This window comes from Athalia rosae, chromosome 4 (assembly GCF_917208135.1).
Source record: "Athalia rosae chromosome 4, iyAthRosa1.1, whole genome shotgun sequence".
NCBI lineage: Eukaryota > Metazoa > Arthropoda > Insecta > Hymenoptera > Athaliidae > Athalia > Athalia rosae.
The window spans coordinates 5,237,503-5,261,071 of record NC_064029.1 but is presented as its reverse complement, the minus strand read 5'-3'; the positions used below and the strand labels follow the sequence as shown (position 1 = coordinate 5,261,071).

General features: G+C 45.7%; 2 protein-coding genes across 9 annotated transcripts; both read right to left on the bottom strand.

The window, feature by feature from the left end:
• Positions 1-19: 19 nt before the first annotated feature.
• Positions 20-20,933, bottom strand: LOC105686393 (myosin-IIIb-like). Of its 8 annotated transcripts, XM_012401189.3 has the most exons (17): positions 10,801-10,964; positions 9,517-9,848; positions 9,137-9,418; positions 8,291-8,875; positions 7,818-8,209; positions 7,368-7,696; positions 6,781-7,284; positions 6,431-6,717; positions 5,865-6,178; positions 5,406-5,773; positions 5,195-5,344; positions 4,841-5,103; positions 4,547-4,755; positions 4,345-4,425; positions 2,004-2,162; positions 1,831-1,852; positions 1,453-1,688 (listed from the first exon to the last, which is right to left on the bottom strand). In XM_012401189.3, exons 1-17 carry the CDS (start codon positions 10,814-10,816, stop codon positions 1,677-1,679), a joined length of 4,305 nt encoding a protein of 1,434 aa, XP_012256612.1. In that variant the 5' UTR covers positions 10,817-10,964; the 3' UTR covers positions 1,453-1,676. The 8 variants fall into 8 exon arrangements, with proteins under 8 accessions (XP_012256582.2, XP_048510691.1, XP_012256574.2 ...); XM_048654736.1 differs by lacking the exons at positions 1,453-1,688; positions 1,831-1,852 and having other exon boundaries at positions 2,025-2,162; positions 4,345-4,441; positions 10,801-10,966; XM_012401159.3 differs by lacking the exons at positions 1,831-1,852; positions 2,004-2,162; positions 4,345-4,425; positions 10,801-10,964 and adding an exon at positions 20,636-20,933 and having other exon boundaries at positions 20-1,688.
• A 689-nt stretch (positions 20,934-21,622) lies between these two features.
• LOC125500758 lies at positions 21,623-23,080 on the bottom strand. Its single transcript, XM_048654743.1, has 3 exons — positions 22,889-23,080; positions 22,193-22,591; positions 21,623-22,105 (listed from the first exon to the last, which is right to left on the bottom strand). The coding sequence occupies exons 1-3, from the start codon at positions 23,009-23,011 to the stop codon at positions 21,725-21,727; spliced, it is 903 nt and encodes a 300-aa protein (XP_048510700.1). The 5' UTR covers positions 23,012-23,080; the 3' UTR covers positions 21,623-21,724.
• Positions 23,081-23,569: the final 489 nt, after the last annotated feature.

Sequence of the window (23,569 nt, the reverse complement as noted above, 5' to 3'; positions counted from 1 at the left end):
GTGGTAGAGCATGGTTTTATCATCATTTTAATGTTTATTTGGTATCACGTCGTACAATTTCAGAGATAGGATTGAGGGAGAAAGAAAGAAACTGTGCCGATCGTGTCTACCCCTGAATCGCGACCTCTGAGAATTCTTACGTTGGACGCTCGGTCGAGGTCGAAATTTCTTTGAAATGACATCGTAACAATCGTAATCTATGAATTGCCGTACAACACTAACGATAGCAGTGCTAATCATAATAGCGATATTAATTCTTGCAACGATGCTCCGAGAGCAGAGCTGGCATCGTGCTATTATCTTAATCGAGCGCCTCTGGTCCATGTCACGCATGATTTCTATACTTTAAATGCAACGAGTAATTCTTTTTTTTTTTTTTTGTTTTTTTTTTTTTTGGTACAACATCCGGGTAACGGGACCGCGGCTAAATTATAAAGGTATACATCAACGTTGCGGAATGAAGAAAATGGTCACTTTTTCGTACATACAATTATAACAACAACATAGCAACAACAACAACGATAATGAATTAGTAGTAATTAATCTAACAACTGAATAACTTAAAAATCTATTCGAATATTATATATATATATATATATAGTGTCAATCTGGCTATAACGTTATATCTTAAATAAAGCTGGAAAAATGACTAGTTCTAAATAACGCTTGTATATTCCGTAAATGAATTCATAATTTTTTATCTCCGGCTAATTGAGAGGTTCGGAATTATAAAGTGAATATCCCTCTTCCCCGTCATTTATCTTGATCTGAGACCTCATCGGCTCTCTGGTTCGCTGATTGATTAAATAATTCTTTTCAAGTGTAATCGAGCGAGGCACCTGAGAACCAAAGATGGTTGAAAAATTATACGGGAAAGAGAAAACGACCTTTAAAATCCTACAGTGGGTTCGAACGGGAAAACAGGGCTGAAACCGAGACACCGGTGTCCCGAAATTCCTGAAAACTTGAAAATTTCAACGGCCTAAAATCATCCGATTCCAATCGGAACATCTCCGTACCACATTCACTTGACGTTAGCGCTCCGTTGGTTCATGTTCGGAGCGAGGGGCGCTCTTCTTTTAACGTTCTTTTCAGCCAGAGCGGGTTGTTGGTGAATGTAAAGTGGGTTTACGGACGATAAGCCGCCTTTACGTTTTCTCAGGGATTCGGTCGGCAGATATTCGGCGGGTCTCAGTAACTGGCGGAAATTGTAGGGTCCGCTCGTATCTTCCGCGTGGTAATCGTTCTTCGTCGCAGCCACGCGCACCTGCACGTTCGTCGGCCTCAGTAGGCCCCGCATTTCCGGCGACGAATCGTACGGGATTTTTCCTCGCGGCACCGGAACCGCCGATTTTTGTTCGCGGTGCAACCCGTTCCCCTGGACGATTACGTGCTGCCCCGTGATCTGCCTGCTCTTCTGACCGTTTCCGATACCGTTGCGGGCTCCGTTTATCCTCGGTGCGTTCACCTGACTCGGGTTATTCATCCGCGCCGCGAGACTCATTGCTTCCAGATGACGCTGGTTGACGAAGTGACTGCCGCCCGGGACTCCGCTGTTATACCGTAAGCCAACTGAATCGTTGAGACGTGGAGGGACGTTGGGTAAATTGCTGACATGCTTTTGCTGCGGGTTCCAGTTGATCGGAGAGGGCCGCAGGTTGTGGTTATATAATCCGTTAGTCTTTGTACTGCGGAGGAAACGAACCGTGAATAGAATTTGAAAATAAGAAGGAGGAGGAGAAGAAGAATCGAGTTAATCACGAGCACGTAGAATTCTCTAATTTTTCCTACGTCGGTGATTAATTTGTCGCATGTACGACGATTTTTTACCTGAAAGTTTCCCATGATACCCCTATGCGTTGTGGAGAGTAAAGAAGCAAACAAGAGAAAAATTTATAAATTATTAACGAGCATTGCGGAGAGGAGATATTGTACGTTCTTTGAGAGCAAATAATTTTTTTTTTTTTCATCATCGTGATACTTGAAGAGTTTTTTTTCTAGACCTGATCTGTTTTTCGCCCGTCTGAGATTCGGAGGGATTCCTCAACGCCTTGTGCCAAATGTCCGAGAGATGCTGCTCGGGGGCGAGAGCGTAATCGCCCTGAGCCATCAGGCGTTCTCTCCGTTCCGCATCGACCTCGAGAACCTGACTGGTGCGCGTCCTGTGGCAATTAATCAGTTCGATTCGTCAAACGAGGTAAACGACGACTGAGTTTTCTACTGACTTCGTGGATTAATGGCTAGCCAGGAAAGGATCGTAGAGTGTCTCATACTGTTCAAGGGCCTAGCCAACGAGGATCACATATGATTTACAGATGACAAATCTGCGCTTTCGATATGAATCAGCCGAAAGTGTCGTAGATTTATGCAGCGTTCATTAATCGGCTGCAGAATCAGCAATTCTGATTATGGGATTTTTTTTTTAGTCTTTTTCTTTCCAGTTATTCGAATTATCTTAATGTTGATACTCCGAAAAGTTAAAAATGGACGATAACTTTTTTAATTTTATAGATGGATCAATTTGGCTTTAAGTTCGGATTCCTGAGGTGAAAATATACGAGAATATAACACAAAAAAAAAAAAAATTTACATTTTTGGCCTCACAATTGACAAAAATTCAAGGGGTTCCCCTTTGGATTTCATCAAATTTTGGCCAAAAATTTTGATTCTTTAGGATTAATCGTATGGCACTTTTCTGACGTATTTTGACCTCTGGAATCCAAATCTAAAAGAAAAATTAATCTATCTCTAAAATTGACCGAGTTATCACCAATTTTCAGCTTTTTGGGGTCAAAAATAAAAAATTGATTTTTTAAACTATCTTAATGTAATTTGAGCTCAGAAATCCGAATCCAAAAGAAAAATTGGTCTATCTTGAAGAATGACCGAGTTATCCTAATTTTTTCGCATTTTTTGGCACAAATTTGAGGATATCTCGAAGGGAAAAAATCGTAGCTCAATTTGGCTTTCAGATTCGTGTTCCTGAGGTCAAAATACATAGGAAAAGTGCCATACGATCAATTTTAAAAAATAAAAATTTTTGTCCAAAATTTGAAAAAATCGTAAGGGGTACCCCTTGGAAAAATCTCAAATTTTAGCCAAAAATTTTTATTTTTTAAAATTGATCGTATGGCACTTTTCTTATGTATTTTGACCTCAGGAACACGAATCCGTTGTCCAAATTGAGCTACGATTTTTTCCCTTCGAGATATCCTCAAATTTGTACCAAAAAATGCCTAAAAATGGGGATAACTCGGTCATTCTTCAAGATAGACCAATTTTTCTTTTGGATTCGGATTTCTGAGCTCAAATTACATTAAGATAGTTTAAAAAATCAATTTTTTATTTTTGACCCCAAAAAGCTGAAAATTGGCGATAACTCGGTCAATTTTAGAGATAGATTAATTTTTCTTTTAGATTTGGATTCCTGAGGTCAAAATACGTCAGAAAAGTGTAATACAATCAATTTTTGAACTACTTTACTCTTGGCTCGAAAATCGAATTTTTTTTTGGTCCTTCAAGAGCACTCTCACATATAATCAGCTCAGGAAACCAAATCTGAAAGCCAAAATCATCTTCTCATGCAATCGATCGAGTAATCATCAATTATTCGCTGTTGGGAGCAGAAAAATTATAAGACGTATCGATTGGTTTTAGTCGTAGACCCACTTTGCTTCGTCGCATCCATGCATGGAGCGAAATATTCGAATTTCTCAATTCTCCAGCAAACCCGAGCTTAGCTGGAGTCAGCGTCGCCAGCAGCGTAGCGCTTTGTTGTCGGGCGTCACCTCTGCTGAGCCCCGAAGGTGACGTCTCACAACAAAGCGCTACGCTGCTGGCTACGCTGACTCCAGCTAAGCTCGAGTTCGCTGGTGAATTGAGAAACTCGAATATTTCGACTGGACCCAAACAAAATTTCAAGTTAATCCTCCATCGATGTCGTGCGTGCGTGCGCTGTTAGTTCATAATACAACTCGTATTTGCCTTGCTTAAGACGATTATTCGCTTATTGTCAGATCATTACCCATTCTTACTTATACTATACCACGAATTTCGATCGAGCAGGGATTAGAGCGAACTTTCACGGTAGGTGTGATCGCTGCGTCAATTCAGTAAAGTTCGGCTGATTCAAACAACGGCGTAGAACTATTTTCGGTAGTAGGATTTCGAATAAACCAAATAGCGATAACGAACTACGGATAAACGTCAAAAAAGCTGATTCAAATTAGGGAAGTGAGGATCACGGGATCAGAGCCAACGTACACTGCGTCGACGGTGATGCTACACGATCGCAACGAGGTATGGTTATCAAAGATTAAATCAAAAGACGTGATATCGAAGTACCTCGAGGAGGGATGGAGGTCATTTTCTAGCTGTATCAACGGTGAGTCCCAGCCAACTTCGTCGTCTTCGAATTCCGAACCACTTTCGATGCGAGCGTCAAAATTATCGGAAAAAGTTTCATCATCAAACACATCCTATCGTAAATTTATACCCCCCCCACCTCATCGAACTGGTAAATCTTCAACGCGCCATCAATATTTACCTGCTCATTTCCTCCTTCAGATCCTTGTAGTACTTCGCCGTCGCTTCGGCGTCCGACGGAGTTCCGTTACGGTATTCCAACACCTTACGGACCATGTCGAAGCCCTCGGGACGCGTGTAATCCGGCGGAGGTTCTTCTACGTCGTTCAATCGGATGCCCGGCTTGTTCCTACGTAAGTTCTTGTGCACATCTTGATTTTTCATATGCACCTGAGAAATTGAAAATTCCAGCGTTTGAATCTCGAAAATAACAAAAAAAAAAAAAACGGTTCGTCAATGAAATGAAGAAACTCACGTTCTGCGAAAACGCAATGAGATCGGCTTGTCTCAGTTTAGAATGAACGGGGTCTCGTGGTGCTTGAACGGGTTTCTTTTTCTTAACGATTTCCTCCTTTCTGAACCATCTTTGAACGATGAACGCGGCATCTTGGTTCCTCAAGCCTTCTCTGAGCAGAGCCTGATGTCCGTCTTGCTTGTTGTCGTAGTTGTTCAAAATCGATTTGAATCTTTCTTCGAGTTCGTACCCGAATCGTCGTCGGATGGTGAATCCTCTGAAGTCTATGACGGGAGGGACGTACACCCGATAAATAATTAATTTCCCTCATCGCGCGAATAATCGCAGATTCCGTGAATAGCCGGCGATACTCACGACTTTGAATAATTACTGCCGCCGTGTCCTGGTCCAAATTTTCCTTCCCCTTGTCCAACTCGTTCACCGTCGTCACATCTATCTGTTCCTGCGTCATGCTGCGGAGTAGTTTAGCCTTGAACCAATTCATTCCCGCCTTTTGTTCGTTCTCTGAAATGATATTTTTCGAATCAGTTGGCCGCTAGTTACGTCGTCGAGACGTTGAGTCTACCTCGAGCTTTTTCGAGTGCGAGCGCCTCCTCCTCAGCCCTCAATTTTTCGGCTTGTTCTTCCAGGTGCTTTCTGGCGAGCCATCCTCTGATGTGTCTCTGCAGCGTTACGATGGATACCGCGAATTGCCACTTCTGTTTTCTGTAGCGTATTTTCGCTAGCCACCGTCGAACGCAGGCCTGGACCATTATTATCTTCTTCAGCTGTTCCTCGTACATCTTGGAAAGGAACTCGACGTGATAGTACTTCAAAAAGACCTTGGTCTTCCCAAGCGCCCAACCGTCCATCTTCAAACGTACCAGAAGAAGACGACAGTTGTCGCGGTTCGCTACTACTCGCTCGTCGTAGCCAAAGGCCAGGAAACAGTAACTGCGTCACAGAATCGCACGGAGGACATTTTTAATTTTCGCTTCCCAATATCGAAGAAGCGAAAAAATGAAGGACTGACCGTCTGACTCACCGTTTCAGGAAGTCATTGAACGGAATCCTGTGAGAAAATCCATTCTGTCGTATCCTGATTGTTTCCAAAACCCCCGTGTATCTGAGCTGCTTGATGACCTTCTCGGAATCGAAGAGTCGCGGACTCTTCGAATCGTTCGGTTTTATGCAGCGCACGAATTGAGGTGACCCGGAAACCATTTTCTGGAGAAGGTCCATCAGCGAGAATCTGAAGTATGTGGCGACCGTTTGCTGCGCCCTGGACTGCGACGCCAAACCCCGACTGGTGTACCGCTCCTGGAATAGTTTTAGAGCTTGTGGGACCGCCGGAAGATCCTTTCGGCGTTTGAAAAATACAAGTTAGTACAATTTTTGTCAAAGTATTTCCTTTGTTTTTGTTTTTTCTCTTCTCAACGAAAGCCTTGAAAGCGAGACGGAAACCGAAACGAACCAGAAGAAAAGAGAGAAGAATCAGAGATCCCATGCCGACGAGACGGAGTTCGAAGGAGAATAAAAGCCACTGCCGAAAGAGCCTAGGTGACGCCATTAAAAAAAACATCAGCAAACCACATCTTATCGCTAATTTACCTTCGTGCTCTGGTGAGAGTGTGACATCTTTCTGGATCCCGTATCGTGAACCGCGGAGTAGAGGTTTCCGGTCCTGGTAATGGGGCACTGGAACAGGAAGCGCACCATGTCGAACTGCGACTGACGGACCAATTGGATGACCTCGGGTGGCAAGAAGTTCCTGTTCTTCTCCAGGAAACCGTCGGCCTGGTAAACGACACGGCCGGCGAAGTGGTGAACGGCGAAACAAATGGCATCGGACTTCGGCCGCACGTAAAACTTGGACTTTACGTTACTGTGGAACTTCTCTGAAAAGTTAAAAAACGAAGTTCAGTAACCGAGGAAGAGCGCACTTCAAGAGTACAACTTACCCACTAAAGACCTGTCGGTGGCTCTGGGGAATCGACTCTCCTCGTCCAGAAGAGCAAGGAGACCGATGGGTCTGCTGAGCAGCATGTCGAGGACGGGTCTGTTGTCCGAGAATTCGACCAGATCAACGGGAATACCCTCGGCCATGTACTCCTGCTGCTCCCAGGTAAATATGTGCTGGTTGAAGTAGTACTGAATCTGTTCGTTGGCAACATTTATGCACAGTTGTTCGAAAGAGTTTCGTGGAAAATTTTCGAAACCGAATATATCGAGGAGGCCGATGGCCAACGGCTCGTAATTCGAGCGATCGAAACTTAGCAGACAATTTATTTGGTTGACCATCCAGTCGAAAAGACGACCGTAGAGTCCCTTAGCCATAGCGTCACGCGCCGCGCTAGCTTCCGACACGGTGTTATTTCGGGTTATCGTTTCGCCCCTCGTCACTACGGAGTTGGATGTCAGAGCTTCCAGAAGGTCGCCGGCTTCGACTCCGAGAAGTCTGGAGACTGCGAAAGGGATCGAAATTTATTCATTCAACGATATGGCAAAAATGTCGAAATGTCGATTGTTGGATTTGGGTGACCTTTACCTCTGTGCAACGGTGCCATATCGATGACCCTGCTCTTGTTATCGGTGTTATCTTCGCTGGCCACTTCGGCGAATTCGATGTCACCCAGATGTAAGATCGCAGCGAGTACGCCGTAGACGGTGTCAACCTCCTCGTCCCTGAAGCCGAGGACCTTGAAGCCACCTTTCAACTGTTGGAACTTATCGATGTGAGTTTGCGAGGTGTGACTGTGATCGGCGAGGTACTTGTGACGTTTACGAAGACCAGAGTCCAGGTAAAATTCCTTCAGACGACTGTCGGCTTCCAGCCCGTCGTACATGTAGTAAAATACGTGAAAGTTTCTCTCACCCCTGCGATGAAAAAAACACTACATTCATATCACAGATCGTATCGAAGTCGAGCACTGTCTCACGATAAAAAAATTTCAACAACTCCGATCGTCAGCTCGAGCGATCTCTTTCGAAAACTTACTCAGCCTGAGCGACGACTCTCGACTGTTCCAGTAAGTAGACGGCGATCCTAGCCCCCGTGACTTTTCCACCCTTGGTCATGGTGAGATCCAAATACTTTCCGAATCTCGAAGAATTCGCGTTAATCCCGGTGGTCGCGTTGCCAAATGCCTCCATAATTGGATTGATCTGTAGGATTCTCTCCTCCAAGTTACGATTCGGTGCTTTGCTCAAATAAACCAATTGTTTGAGCAGTAGATTGGCGCTCTCAGTTTTTCCCGCACCAGATTCACCGCTGATGACGATCGCTTGGTTCTGACGCTGATGCAGCAGAGCTTGGTAAGCGGCGTCGGCGACGGCGAAAATATGGGGTGGGTTGTCGGACCTCGCTTGTCCTTTGTACCGGCGTTGCTCCTTCGGACAAATATCTCCGTGATAGGACCACCGCGTTACGGAACTAGATTTCACGGAAATATGAAAATCACGAGTACTCACCATTCCCGTGTAAAGTCCGAGGTTCGCGAAAGGGTTCACCGCGACGAGTATATCGCCGATGTACGTGTAGATCTGCGCCTGTTCGTAACGATTTTGCAGTTGTTCCACTATACCGTCCTCGGAGAGCAGATCGAGGGCGGCGAGATCGTCGACGTACATCTTTTCCGGTCTCGCTTTACGGTCGGTCTTCAGTTTTCCGTGTTTCGTAGTGACTTCCGGTTGCCTGTGGACGCGGCCATCCGATCTTTGCCTGGCAATTTCTTCCCGCAGTTCCTCGCGTACTTGGTCGATTATTCCGGCGACGTTCACCAACAGCGGATGCTCGGCCAGTTCGCTGGCGAAGGGGCGATGCTCGAGATCCTTTACCAGACACTCGGCGATGAAGTCTGAAAGGTCGGAGCAGAACGCGTCCGGATTCTTCAAACCGGGAGGCGGGTTCCGAGGTATTTGAAAGAGCGCTCTCATGGGATGGAGCTCGGAGAGTGGAGGGTCACCGTCGGCCAACTCAATAGCCGTGATCCCCACTGACCAAATGTCGCAGCGCGAATCGTACGACGAATCCAACTGCTGCTCGCAAGCTATTACCTGAACGTGCATATGAATAACGAGGTTAGCGATCGCGCGTTATTTATTTATGAACGGACGTAGGACGTCGAACGACGGGTGACGAACTTGTAAGTACCGTAAACTGTTACACGCTTGGAGCGAGAAATTCCATAAAATACATCAACGATCGATTTCGAAATCGATGGATCCGATCGCGTTGAAAAACTAACGCGTATTATATCCGGATTCCTCGTTAACGGTTTCTGGCAAGGTCGGTCAACCGACGATTAATTTTCTCACCTCTGGCGCCATCCAATACGGGGTTCCCACCGAGGTGTTCCGTCTCGCCATAGTGGCTGCGAGATGCGACGACACGCCAAAGTCCACCAGTTTGACGCGAGCGTCTTCGGTGAGCAGGATATTGTGCCCTTTCACGTCACGGTGCATGCAGTGGTTGCTGTGAAGATAGATCAGCGCCTCGACGGTCTCTTTTATTATGTAGGCAATTTGATCGTTGCTCAGACGTTTTCCACGCTTCTTCAAACCCTGTACCAGATCCGTTACGGATCCGCCGGTGCACAACTGTCGCGAAGAGTAGAAGAAAAAAAAAAGAAATAAGGGGGTAACCGGGAGTCACGGGAAAGCACGAATCGGCGATCTCGATCGGGATATATACGAACCTCCATTACGAACCATAACTGGTCTTCCTCTTGAGCCGGAGCTTTTTTCAGAAAAATTCCATGAAACAGAGGAATATTGGGGTGCAAGCTGAGGTCCCTCAGAACGAGATACTCTTCTTCGATTTCTTCGATGTTGTCGGCAACGTTTTCCAATATCTTCACCGCTACCAATGTGTCCGTTTGTTTGTCTCGAGCCGAGTAAACTTCTCCGTACGTACCTTCCCCTATCAATTCCAGGAGGGCGAATCGCTCGTCCGGATCTGGAATCGCATCGAAATCCAGATGCTGGCTGAGACCGTGATACGCCATGCTGGTCCCACCGCCGGTCATCTCTGGAAAAATGATTAGAATCTGGTCAGGTTACCGCTGAATTTGCTGGAACTACGGCAAAACGCGTAGCGCTGGGTGACCCTTTAGACGGTAAGAGAAAAGTAACAAAAAAAATTCCCCCGCACCATCGATCCCGCACACCGATACACGGTCGTTCTGGAAGTTCTGAGCAACGTCTAGTATTTGCGTTGTCGGTTAACCGCGTATACCGAACTCGATACTCGGGTTTCCGTAACACAAGGAGAACTTGCGATTTATTTATTCTAGCTCTGCGCCTGCTGAGTGGGTCGAGCAAACAACTTGTTGCTCGCCAAAGTTCTAACGAGTTACGGTCATTCGGAAATCTGGAATTTCCACAATCTAATTGTTTCCCAATGGCGCGACGCGGATAACGATCGAAACGACCGGACGCGATTCTCCGATCATCTCTTATCGGCGATCACCCCGCGGCCGTCGATAGATCCTGCTTTCGACGTCTGTACGCGACGCGCGTTCGTCGCTTTCGAAAGAAGGAAAAAAAATAAAAATAGAAAAAAAAAAAAACAAACTCGCGGCGACAGACCGCTTGTGAAAAACGCAGACGTTGCGTCGACGATAACATCCCCGCCGGATCGTAGCCGCAACGATTATATTCATTACTTATCTATCCCCGTTCTCTTCTCCTATTTTTTTTTCTTTTTCTCCTTTTTTCAGCCGAGTGAAAGCATCGACGAATGCTTTACGAGCGATTTTTTATTCGTACCGCGTATTATCCGTACTCACATTTTTACCGAATCGGAACGTCCCGTGCGGAGCGACGAGACGTCGCTTACGACCGCTACTACTACTATAACAGGGGACTTTGGCGGCAGCGCGAATCACCGATGAATCAATTTTCCGTCGTATACGATACGAGCGTTTACTGCTCCGTATATCTTATCGCGTTATCGTTGAAATTCTGCGGGGATTACTGACCGATGACGTCTCCCATCTCGTGCGACGATCCAATGGCTCACAGGTGCGGTATTATATATCAGATGTTCGTATCCGCGACACCGAACTAGAATTTATTTTTTTTCGCTCAAACAATCATCTCCGACACCGTGCACCGAGGAAGGACGTTCCAACAGTAAAGCGACGCCTTCGGAACCCCAGCTAACCCGATATCTGTTCAGTGATAATGGGATGAAGTTATAGCCGGGGGTGGTAGCCATTGGTGCGACTCGTCGAGCGAACCGCGAGCGATGTGATTTTCGAAAAGGTTTCTCACGTCGATCGTTTCTCCACCGGTTCGGACGCCACTGACTGTCCACAGTACGGAAGCCTTAAAAACGATCGCGAAGCCAGTCGCGGTGACCAGGTCGAGCGAGGTCGACTGTCCGCTAGCGAAATGTTAGATTGAAAGGGACGTTTTATCGATGACTCGCCTATTGTCGTAGGGTGCTCCACGTACCCCGTGGGATACGGTACATTCGGACGAATACAAACGAATGAAACAGGAGCTTGCGACTGATTGGCGATGAAAAAAATTCCGTAGGTCTATTCGCCCTGCGCCTCTTTGCAGCGGCTTGTTTAACTTTGAAGAAAGTTTCAACGGCGCGAATCATTTCCCGTAACAACGAATGCTAAATATTCTCATTTTTCGCAAAGTTATTCCTCGGCTCGTTAAATTCGTCTTACTTTTGTGCGTATACGTGTACACGGTTGTACACGTTGGCCGATCGTTAAGTAAGTCTAATTTTTCATGGACTGAATATAGCCGTCAACAGGTATAAAATAACAACCGGAGGGGAGGAGGATATCAGAGAGATGCCGAGTTCGCGATAATCCAAACCGCGTTGGATCTGCTCGTGCGTTCTCTTCTCTTCTCTCTATCCGCCTCGCGTCATGTCCGACGACGTAACAAGGTTTCCGAATAAATTGCAAGTTTTCTTAATGAAGGACTTCGCGTTACGGCAAATTTCAAGGCTCCGCTCCATCCGTTTACCATTACGGTACAATTTATCGTGTCGAGCATATCGGGCGGGCGGTACCTCGATACGCGCTGCAGATTTCCCATGGGCACGATCGACCGCACTTCAACATCGCGACGATAACAAGCGTTCGTTTTCCGCACGAGTGGCCGGATAATTTCCGATCCGTAATCCGAAAAGTTGAACACGCTCGTGCGTCCCTCCCGCACCGTCGCGCGGACTTCCAGGTGACGCTATCCGACGTCGCGTTTTAGATTTTCCAAGCATTCGGGATCCCGAGTTCTGTTCTTTCTTTTATTTTTTCTATCGCGTATCGAGGTTGAACGTATTTATTTTATTACGAGTCGTCGTTGTAATTCACACGCGTGGCAATGGACAGCGGTAGGTGAATATCGACTTCGGATCACGTGTCGCTTTGAGTATTAGAGCACGAAGCCCGTTGAGAAAATTGGCTTAAAGTCGCCGAGGAACTGTCCGACTTATTGTTCGAACTCGGTGACGATAAGTATTACCCACGGCGGTCAGCAGTCAGTCCTAGTTGAAAAACGAATTGTCCATCGACGGGGCAATCCTTGGCCAACTTTTCTCCCCTACCTATTCCTGTATCGTAAGCTTATCGCACGGAAAATTATCCTCGCCACTCTCGGGTTAACTCGATCGATTCAACTCGAATATTCTTACTCGCTATTTCGCATCGGGAGCATCGGTCCTGGCCCACACCAGATCGTTGTCTCAACGCTCCTAATCCCTCTTCCCATCAACGTTTATTCATTTATTCACCGCTAATTAGAGTCTTAACTTAGCTGCGCATTGAACCGCGTTATACTCTGTTCGTTATTTCTCAGATAGTTATTATTTGAAAAAAAAAAACGAGAGAAAAATATTTATAATAATGGAATAATTATAATTGAATACGATGTTGTAACTATTTCGTAACGTACTTGTAGCTCGCCCGCGTACAAACGGTCTACGCTATAGTCGCTCTTATTTAGGTACATAGGTACGACGAGGTAGAATTCTTCGGTTTGAAAATTTCATCTAGAATTCATTATACCATATAATACCGGTGTAGAAATTTATTCATGCAAATTGAATGTTCTCTAACGATTGTAACAACAACGAACGGCTTTTCATGGGAGTGCCAACCTATCTCGGTATTTCCGGTCTATTTCCGGAATTATAGTTTCCCGCTACTGTGAAACCATAGAGACAGATATATACGATGTACAACGTGTCCGTGACGCCAGCGCGTCGTTTTGCATGAACGTTGAGCGTATTCCTACAGATTCCTCTGTCGGCCGTCCTCTTTTTTTTCCTCCTTATTCTTCATCGATCTCCTCCTCCTCCTCCTTTGGAGAACCGCAACGTACCCGTCTCACTGCCGAATCCACGATAACAATGAGATCGAGTACGATCAAACAAACGATCCGAAGGTTACGGTGTGTTAAACTCTTCTCACCGTGACGTGGTAACGGTACGATGCGTACCTAAGTGCGTTCGTTTGCCGTACCTGCGTATTGTGTAGTAAATAACATAGAGAATCGTGGAAATTCACGTCAGCGATTTATTCGTCGCCGTCGTTTATCATTTGCATCAAAACAGAAGAAAAGAAAAAAGAAAAAGCTTCGTTCCGAACCGCGAGATCAAAATTTGCGGGATGTCCGACCGGCCGCGGATCCGATCGGTCGATTTCCTCTTCGGTTTCACGGGGGACTTTTTGGTCCGCTCTGTGGAATAATTGCGCCGCCGCTAATCTTTACTTTGGGGCAAAGTAATAAAGCCTTTTTTAAAATTTCACTTCGTACACCAGGCGAGGGAATTCAGAGGCCGATCGATGTCACGATCCCGTGAATATACTCGGTCGAAGAAGTAGCTCTTTAATAACTCGGAGGTAAAAAGCATTTCACGAAATTATATTAAAGAAATGAGAAGAGGAGAAAAAAAAAAAAAAATGAGCGATAAACAGCGAATTAGTAAACGCACGTGTGTAATCCCAAAGAGCGTATCAAGTATCACGTCCTAGTCCGTTAAAATTTCCCCATTAAAAAACCGAAACGGATTTTGAGCCGGCCATTAATATCGCTAACTACTGTAATTACCGGGCGATAAATGAATCCGAAATCAGTAGTCGATGACCTGAGATCTCGGGATCACGAAATTATGGGCGAATGTCAGTCAGCTCGGTTTTGAGTCACCGCGTGGGGGAACTGGGACGTGTGATTTGGAGACGTTTCGACGAGTCTTTGAATTTCTGTGACGGTCGTTACGAGCTCTGCGCTTCCGTAAAACTGGGCCAGAGGTCGGTCACCCGGGTAACAGTTGTTCCTCACATCTTCACGGTTCCAGGTTCCAGGTTCTCGAATTCCCCCGCAGTTCCTTGGACCCCGACGACCGATAATTATAATTTTACCCGTTGACGGGCGTCGGGCGTCGAAGGTGGAACAAATTTTATCAAAGTGAAAACCGAAACTCGCGAACGCCTTGACCCTAAAAGCGGCGATGTGGACCGACGGCTCCGTCTGACTCATAGGTCAGATATTAGGTGTTTATTCATCGACTTGTCCAAATTTTTTACCTTCTTTATTCGATACGTTTGTTAATTTCTCAGCGATGAAATTCTATGAGGATCGAAAGTACAGATAGAGCCCGCTCACGAATCGGACCGGTATACGGATGCGTGTCTTTTTTTTTTCTCGCTCTCTGCTGTATGATTTAGTACGGATATGCATAATTAATTATGCGCGAAGAATCGAAGACCTCGAAAATCGATAGCAGGAACGACCGTAGCTGTTGCACATTCGAGTTTGAATAAATTTACAGATGTAACCTGACATACCTGGTTAAATATTTCATCAATAAAGTCGAGACCTGAGATCATGCGGATGACGCATAGGCAAATAACACCAAAGCTCGCACGCTGATCGTCCATAACTGGTCGATAATTTCCCTGTATATAAATATAATTTCATCGATTTATAAAAATTATGCAAATCCAAATCTCTCGAGTTCTGTTTCGTTATCTTCCGTCCACAGGATTAGAAAAATATCGTCAACCTCCGCTGCAGGCGCGAGTCCAAAAGAGAAAGAAAAAATAAAAAAACTATTTCGTCGACTCGAATAGTTTTCCAATCGAAACTTCTGAACTAAAAAAAAGGGAAAAATTAACTACGTCGATCGCGGGTGACGCGAGCTAGTTTTATCGAATAAAAGTACACGTCGTACACTCCGAGGTATAGAGTAATTCATTTCCGATCAAGTTTCACGTGCGCTATAGTTTCTCCTTGTTATATTTATTTTTTTTTTCGTTCGAAGCACGCAAGCGAACGGATACGTGACCGGAGTACAAAATTCGTGTATCAAACAAGTTGCATCGCATCGTTCTCTTCACGTTCTCGATACGTATACATATATATGTAGATGTATTCGGGTATCCTTTTACCATCGGTATGCATCGGCCATCCGGTTTTCACTGCCGGATCCTCCTTATCCGTAAGGTTCGTAGATAATGTGATAAAAATATGTTGATTTATTTTTTTTCATTTTTTTTCATTTTATTTTTTTATTTCGTTTATTTCATTCCCTCGTCTCACGAACGGTAAATATTCACCTATACCGTAACTCTGCCACCGTAAATGAACTCAATGACAAGGTATAAAATAGATGGACTGCATAAATCAGGGGGAACGAAAAACAAGTAAAAAAAGAAAAAAGAAAGAAGAAGAAAACCAAGAGTGGCAAGAAGCGTGCCTGATCGTGTGAGCATAAATTAACGACGATTTCCGGGCTTTTGAGTGAGTGGCTTTTCGTGTTGATGGATTTTATCCGTTCGATATCAGACGCCAGTTTGCCGAACGTGGTATCGGTAATTATTCCTCACTCGCAGACTTGTGTGTATAGTTATCGTCAGTTATATACCGGTTTCCGTGTGTACACGAGGTACGCATCTTCTACGGACGACACATTCGATCGGTGCAACCGGCACCGCGAATACCTAGGTCAGCTTGCGTCACACTCCGGCAATCCGTCATCCGGGAATTAACAGAAATAGCTAATCGAATTTCTGATGCATCTCGCGATGCTAAGAACCGATAAATTATAAGCGCACCGTATACCCGCGCGTACCCAGTTCGCAAAGTAAGTTCGTTAACGAGCGTATAAAACACAACCAGGTTTGCGTTACTTTTTATTAATTACGTCCATCAACCGCGGGTCGGCTGCGTTAATCGAGAAAGCAGATTGTATCGAGGGACCCGCGCCGCGCGTCTCCGTTTCTCTCGGTTTTGCGGTGCACCTGCCAACATCTCATTTGACCGTAGTAGGTCTAATTATCTGTTAAAATTGTGTCGGCCGTCGAGACGCCGGACCCCCGAAACCGCGTCGATTTTCGTTTCGAAAAAGTTTCTCCATCCGAACGCGGCGCGAACGACTCCGCGCGATTACTTTTACGTCGTGTTGAAATTTTTTTCACGTCAGATCCAATTGCGAGTTGGGATTATTGTGGGAATCTAATAATCCTCGATGCGTGCTTTATTGTATGCTAATCGACTGTTGCGTATACGCTCGTTGTTGCGGGATTATTTTATGCCCTGTTATACACACGGCGGCGAAAACTCGCGCGGTATATCCCACGATTCCGTAGTCCGTCGTTCGATCGGAGGATCGGTCCGACAATGAGATTCCGCTCCTACTCATTTCAGTCTGCACGCGTGTGAGGCCAAGCTGTTAACATTTCTCTTCGATTCTTTACTCACCGTGGAAGGATCTCGCCGCGTGTGTAACGCAAGCTGCTATTGTCTTTCCGGTAATAAAGAAGAAAAAAAAAAAAGAAGAAAAAAATGAAAAAACGGCCGCAAGAGGCATATTAATTGCGCAATGATCGAGTAATGTACGATTCATTACTCCGTGGAAATGTCGCAGGATGCAGAGCGAACGGGAAGTGGTGTATCGTGCGCGTACAGACCACCGGCCGACCGGAAGTGTCGCGATCTCTTCTAATTATATGACTCGAGGTGCCTAGATTTCTACTAACAAACGTAAGATATTTTTTTTTCCCCCCGATTATAACACTCGTAAGGATTAGGAGAAAACACGTGCCCCGGTCGAGACTGTAGCAGAAAGAAAATAGCGAATAGAAAATAGCACTTTTTCCGACTAACTCATTAGGGAATAATTTAATTGTTGCGCAACTACCTGCCGGCTGACAATAAGAGGTCGCCGGGCAGAACGAGGAGACGCCGCTGCAGCCGTGTTGCCGATTGAAATTTCTCTTCCTCAAAGTTCTGGGCGGGACGTTAGCAGGGGGAGATATCGTGGATTTTAAAAAACGGAGACAACGGTGACAGCGCGACGCCGGCTGCATCGCGATCTTGGAAATTGCACGGGTTTACGCCTCCCGATTGTTTCATGCCTACTGACTCCGTATTTCTTTGTATCCACCGTCTATCCAACTATACCTAGGACTCGCCAGCGAGCCTCCCGCTGACAAACGCTAGATGATTTTCTCGTGAAAATAGCGACTTCTATGTGGCCATTACATTAACACGCGCCTTTCTCAAAGTCTCCCGTCACCCCCCGTTGACGTTTCCCCGTTTCTCACTCAGCGGTTCCGACGACTTACCCGGTGGCTTCGGTATTCGTCAACAAAAATAGAAACTATTCGCGAGACAAGCAAAAAGCTATCTTCAATTAGAAAACTACAATTTGGATAATTGGGCGTTGCTTTGGTACCACCCCCGCGGCGAGTACGTCGAACGATCGTTCTCGTGACCGAGTATCTATTTTCTTCAGCGGATCGGTTCGAAATTATTTGGAAAAAAAATTTGTCGCCGTGACTGGCGGAATCTTCTGATCGTGAAATTGGTGAAAACTGTAGTCGGTACGAATAAATCGGCGCTCCGCGATCGATTCTTCGAAACGAATCGATTCGATTCAACCGGGACAGCCTCGAAGAGCGAACCGTACAATGCGCAGCGAAATTTTTTTTATTCATTATTAAGGTATTTAGCCGCGTAATTGAACTCTCTTTGTTAACTTTTGCATAATTATAACGCTACCGCGATGAAAGTCAACGTTAACCATATCAAAAGTGATTCAGAGCCGAACGCTAACTTCACAGATTATTGGCTCCGGTATGGTTACAGTATTTTTACTTTTTCACTCTTTCGTCTCGTTAGCTTTCAAATACCGATTGGAAGGAAAAATTTAATGTCGCGAGATTCTCGCGTCTGTTCAATTTGTTTTTTTTCTTCTCCACTCCGCCTATTACTCTCTCATAATTCTCAGGCGTGCGACACGCGGTGCAGTTCCGGATGCACTGCAGATGCGGCACTTTCTGTCAGATGCGGGATGCTGAGGAACGAGCGACGACAGTCGCGCTTCTTTTAAGAACAAAGGAAAGACTGCGAGTCGGGAAGCCCGTTTATTACAGTGAAAGTATACGAATTAACTGTCAGAGATGCCGAAGAGCAATCAGAAAAGTTGATGATCCGTACCCCGCATCTACTTAATGTCTAATAACGTTATGTATGAATATACCAAGACCAGCCGCAACCGCGGAAAGGCGTTAAATATTTAAGCTTTCTTGGCGTATTTTAATTAGCGAGTCGAGTGAAATGAGCCGATCGAAAGTAAAACGTGAGCCAAACGATCGAGATGAACGATCTCATATTGTAACCCATTTTGACTTCGCGGTATAAAATTGAAAGGGAATAAAAATCACAGCGATACGCAAAAGTAAACTCTCGGATTTCTTCAAATTACTCTACCAATTTTCTCGTGATCCTTTTTTTCTTTTTTTCTCTTCAGTCGATTCACTTTTTTCATTTACTCTAGGACGACGTTTCCGGTTTTCGCAGATTGCAAGCTGTTCTTCGTCCAGCTGCAGCACCTGCGACGCGTTTATAATCCGAGGAGAAGCGCCGAGAGAACAAATAAATAAATGAAAAAAAAAAAAAGAAAAAAATAAGGAACCGTAGTTCTTGCCGTGGTCATTACTGCTCGGACGGCTCGTCGGATCGTCTTTTATCTTCCGCCGTGGTCGGATAAGTGCAGCTGCAATTAATTAGATAAAAGTAAGCAGCCTCAATTGCCGGATCCACGCGCAATTGGAGAGCAAAAAATAAAAAAAAATCAAATAAAATGAAATAAAGGCGGAAAAAATCTAAAGCAAAACCTTGACGATCCTTATCAGGCCAATCCTTTTTTTTCCAATTTACGTAGTCAAATCTATTTATAGATCAGGGCGTTGGCGGATAAGCCAGCCCTTTCTCGTCACGGTAGAGGGATTAATTAATAACGTCCGATCGTGCGGGCAACGGCTTATCGCCGAAGGTGATACAGTTTAATCATTCGACACTCGAATCCTGCTGCGATTAATAATTACTAATCGGGTGCCGCGTCGTTGAGCTCATACACCGTCGCCGCAGACGCGAAACATTTCGATAAGATATCGCGACCGGGTGCAACCATATCGATTAAACATTCGAAACGCTCGCCTATTTGTTTTTTATCTGAGACACTCGTGTAATCGTATGAATGAACGGAGACGAGTGAGAGGAAACGACCGTTGGGTTGCATCGGTCGTATCGCGAGAGGCTGGCCGTACGCGTCGTGAGGATTGAAAAATATGGACAAGGGTCCGAGCGATTTGGGCTCCGATCAACGAGATTAATTGATGATTCCGGTCTTCGGCAATTGAATTCGTTCCTCCGGAGGCTCGGAGGGCCCCCGATGCCCGAGGTTCGTCGCGATGGATAATAATTAATTGAGGACCGTCGCCCCAGAGGTTCGGAAAACTCGCGGCAATTATTATATTCGCCGCGCCGCCTTCGGACCTACGTAACTCGCAATTAGAGGCATTAACGGAATAATCGACGAAAGTGAAAAGGAGAAAATGTCAAATGGTATATATATCGGTAGAATTACCCAATACTTACCGTGCGATTCGGCCATTGTATGCTTGTTTTGTTATTTTTACGACGCACAAATGGGTATTATACGAGCGCGTACACTCTCACGTTTATACTACCGCTATATTCCTATAAAGCGATATTAACCGATGTGAATCATAAAAGTTCGTTACACGTACGGATATACATCTGCGTGTGTTTTTTTCCGATTCTACCGGCTCAACAATCGCCGCAACAGTCGACGTGATTATCATCGTCATTTCTGTTTTTTTTTTTTTTTTTCTCCTTTATTACTCCTCTCATTGTGGCTACGAATTCAATGGGACATTCTATCGCTTCGAGTTATCTAAACCAGCTTCGTCTATACGCACAGTTACACGGGGGCCTACGGTTTTGCGGCGATTTAGCTGCGGCCGACTAACGTAATAAATACATATAACATAATGTCTACGGATGTATAAACGTCGCAGGTGTGCCTTTGCTCTTTACACACCTTAGCTAGTCATGTAACCGTAGATATAGAGCGTAGGCGGTCGAAATAAGTTGCTCTCTTATACGTCTTCGGTGTCTCTCACTGTTTCCCCTCGAAACTGTGGAGATACCGCGTACAAAAAATTAATCGCTAGATCTGCATTCCGGCCGCCGACTTACGTTCACACGAAATCAGCTCTTGAAAAATGTGTCCTTCGATGCGCGAGCGTTTTACCGGCGCAATAATAATTCAGCGTCTCGCCGCAAAGACCTTCGACTTTATTGTTTGCCCGGTGTCTGCAGCGCTAATTACTTTCATTCATTCGTCATTTCTTTCTCACCGTTTCGAACGTCCGACCCCGGCGGTGGAGTCGGGCGGAAAAAATTTCGGAAGAGCGACATCGGCGGGGGTTTCGCCGCTGCGGTTTATCGTTCGATTTCGGAGCGGGAAATACTCACGTGTTTCACCGCTCTGTGGTCCTCCCGGCTCGCGTTATAAGTAGCCAATTATCGTGCTACCGTTACCATCGTCAGTGGCTCTCAGTTATATTTCACATGTTCACGCCAGGTATTTGAACGGATTTTTGTTGCGCGCTCGGACGATGCGGCCGGGCGAAGGAAAACGACGAGATTTTCGAACGGTCGAATCGACGGGGCGGCCCTCGATATCGTCGCCCGCTATCGCCGAACACCTCGAACAAAATGAAATTACGCACGAACCACGAAGACACTCGGCTCTTATAGTACTGACTTTAATATTTTACCGTCCTTGCCCGATACCTCAGCTAACAGCGTTCATCTCCCCTTCCAATCCTGAGCTCACTCCCTCCTCGCGGTACTCGAGTTACGCGCTCCTTCTCTTCGCGTACATTTCTTTGTCTATCCTCCTCACTTTTCTCGGTACCTCCGATCTTTTATTCTCCGCTTCGAGCGTGCACTCTTCACTCTCTCCTCTCGTTCGTTTTCTCTCTCTTCCTTCCTTTTTTCTTTTCTCTCTCTCTTTGTTTATTTTTTTTCTTTTTACCCCGCGAGATGCAGTCGCGAAACAAACGGGGGGACGCGTCGCAGCGTTCCCTTTGATAAGGCGAGGGACCCTGACCATGTCTGGCTTCGTTGCACTTTTCCTCGTACGCTGCGGGTACGCGTTTCTTGTACGTACACCTACGTGAGCGAACGTTGGATCGGACCTGAAAATGATTATTTTTTAGCCTGGTGAGATTATGATTCCGTCGGTGTTTTAGAATTCTAGCAGCTGCGCTTTGGAAGTATTCGATATCGGTACGGTGGACACAGGTGTTGGTGTACGCGTTAGACGTGCTGAAAACATGTAATATTGTATACATACAACCGAACTGGTATCATTTTTCCAACCACACGAGCTATCGTTGTATTATCTCGAACGCTCGACACGTTGTACACGCGCTTCATCAAGTTATCTGATCGATCTAATCAATTATTCATGGATTTAATTTCATAACAGTCTTTGCGAGATGGAATAATACAAAGCAAAGTTTCGACGATTTCGTCGACGCGCGCTCCTTGTCATTTTCATATCCTCGTTGCTCCTTCTTTGATGATTTCCAATTTTCGCTGAACGTCTTTCAGGGGTACGGAGGGAAAATAGACGCCGAATGTTTGGGGAATCTGATCAACGGGCACCGATTTTTCCCACAGGAATCCCGAACTGCTGCGGACGATCAACGCGTCGTTGTTGAATTGCAAGAGATAGTCGGCCTCCTTATCGAAATCCGGAATATTCGGTATGGCCTTCTCGCTCCGCCGGGGGTAGCGAACGGCGACGATCCCTCCGACGAGCCAATCCTCCTTGAGGAAATCCTTGACGCGATCGCGGAACGCCTCGCGAGGATTTTCCCTCACCAGAGTTTTGTCGTAGGATATGAACCTGGTCCAGGTAGCGCCGTCTTCTTCCTGTAAAAAAATCGCGTCGATCGGATCTCGTTTGGCGGTCGTGGGACCGATTTTTTTCTTTTTTCTTTTTTTCTTTTCAATACCCACCTTGTGCTCCCTGTGCCATTGTCCGTTCTCATCGATAAATCTGTAAGTGACGGTGACGTCGGTAGCGGTGTAAGGAAGTTCGTTCAAGGGGACAGCCTTGAAAACCGGATATCCAGAGCCCACGTCGACCAGATGAAGATCACCGGGTTGCGTCAAGTCGCTGACTACAACGGCGAAGTGACCGCCGAGTGACCGGGGCGAAGGGGCGGGTGAGACCGGGGGCGGATTTCTCACGGCCGCGGCAACCAGCTGCACTTTGTAGCCCAGCGCTTCGAGCAGCATCTTGAAGAACCAGTTGTTGTGGACGTTCATGCCGCCCTTAAGATTGCTGCCGGATTCCACGACCGTTTGCTCCGTTGGGAAACGATCGTCCGCGGGTAAAATACCCGTTGAAATGTTCTGCGGATTCGTTCGAAAGGGGAAAATATTATTATCGTGGCGTCGTTTTTCGTCGCGGTAACATTTTCGTTTCCTACGACGAAAATAATTTCTATATCTATTCTTCTCTCCGCCAGATTTCATCGCGGTAATTCGATACGAGTTAGGGAAACTATGACGTGTTAACGGAAGCCAATTAAATCGCAAATCCACTGACTTCGTTAAAACAAATTCCATTTCGTGGCACCGGAGAGCCGGGTTATCGAGCTCGCGATTTTCGGGGGGGACTTTTACGTTTCGAGTGGTGTTTCGGCTCACCTGGAACGGGACCTTGTCCAAAAATGCCCTGATAATATCGTCGAGCGAGGATGAATTTCTCCCATCGAAATTAACGCCGAGCTTCTCCGTCACGTAATTTCTCGCAGCTGCAACCGGATCCATTTTGACTACGATAATGTTCACCTGCCTGTTTTTTTTTCTACACTGCGAGCCGTCGCTGCAGATTATATGTACTTTTTGAACATGATATGATTCGGGGATACCGAATGAAGCGATAAGATTAGCTGCTTTCCGCTCAATCCGGACCGCACTAATTGAAATGAGAATAAAAATGAAAAAAAAGAAATCGAGTGAGCGTTGCAGGTAAACGCCGACGATAAACCAAAGCCGCGATACGAGAGGACTAGGATTATCTATCGGCTGGAGTTGATACCCTGCTATTGCGCGATCGTACTTAATTACGAACCTGGTTTTAATTCTGTTAGTTTTTTTTTCTTTTTCTAAAAAATTCGCTGTAGAAGTCGCGAAGTTTCCAATCGTTGTCGACTGTGGATACCAACGACGTCGGGGTGGAAGACGAGCAGCGAATAAAAAGGAGCTCGATTCTTCCATCCCCAATTTAGGGGTAGTTCGGGATCGATCCTCGGAGTCGAGGGACCGCTGTGACCGACTCGTCATCACTTTACTGTCTGAGCGACAGAGAAATTGATTGAAACAGTT

Bases quoted from the DNA above. Each gene is read 5' to 3' on its own strand.
- LOC105686393 (XM_048654734.1), bottom strand. The intron at 7,285-7,367 runs GTAAAGGTCACC...TCCCTTTCGCAG, and splicing joins TATGGCACCGTTGCACAGAG to TCTCCAGACTTCTCGGAGTC. The intron at 1,689-4,546 runs GTAAATATTGAT...TTTCCTCCGCAG, and splicing joins CTGAAGGAGGAAATGAGCAG to TACAAAGACTAACGGATTAT.
- LOC125500758 (XM_048654743.1), bottom strand. From the start codon at position 23,011: ATGGATCCGGTTGCAGCTGCGAGAAATTACGTGACGGAGAAGCTCGGC. The intron at 22,592-22,888 runs GTGAGCCGAAAC...ACGAATCCGCAG, and splicing joins TGGACAAGGTCCCGTTCCAG to AACATTTCAACGGGTATTTT. The intron at 22,106-22,192 runs GTGGGTATTGAA...ATTTTTTTACAG, and splicing joins AATGGCACAGGGAGCACAAG to GAAGAAGACGGCGCTACCTG.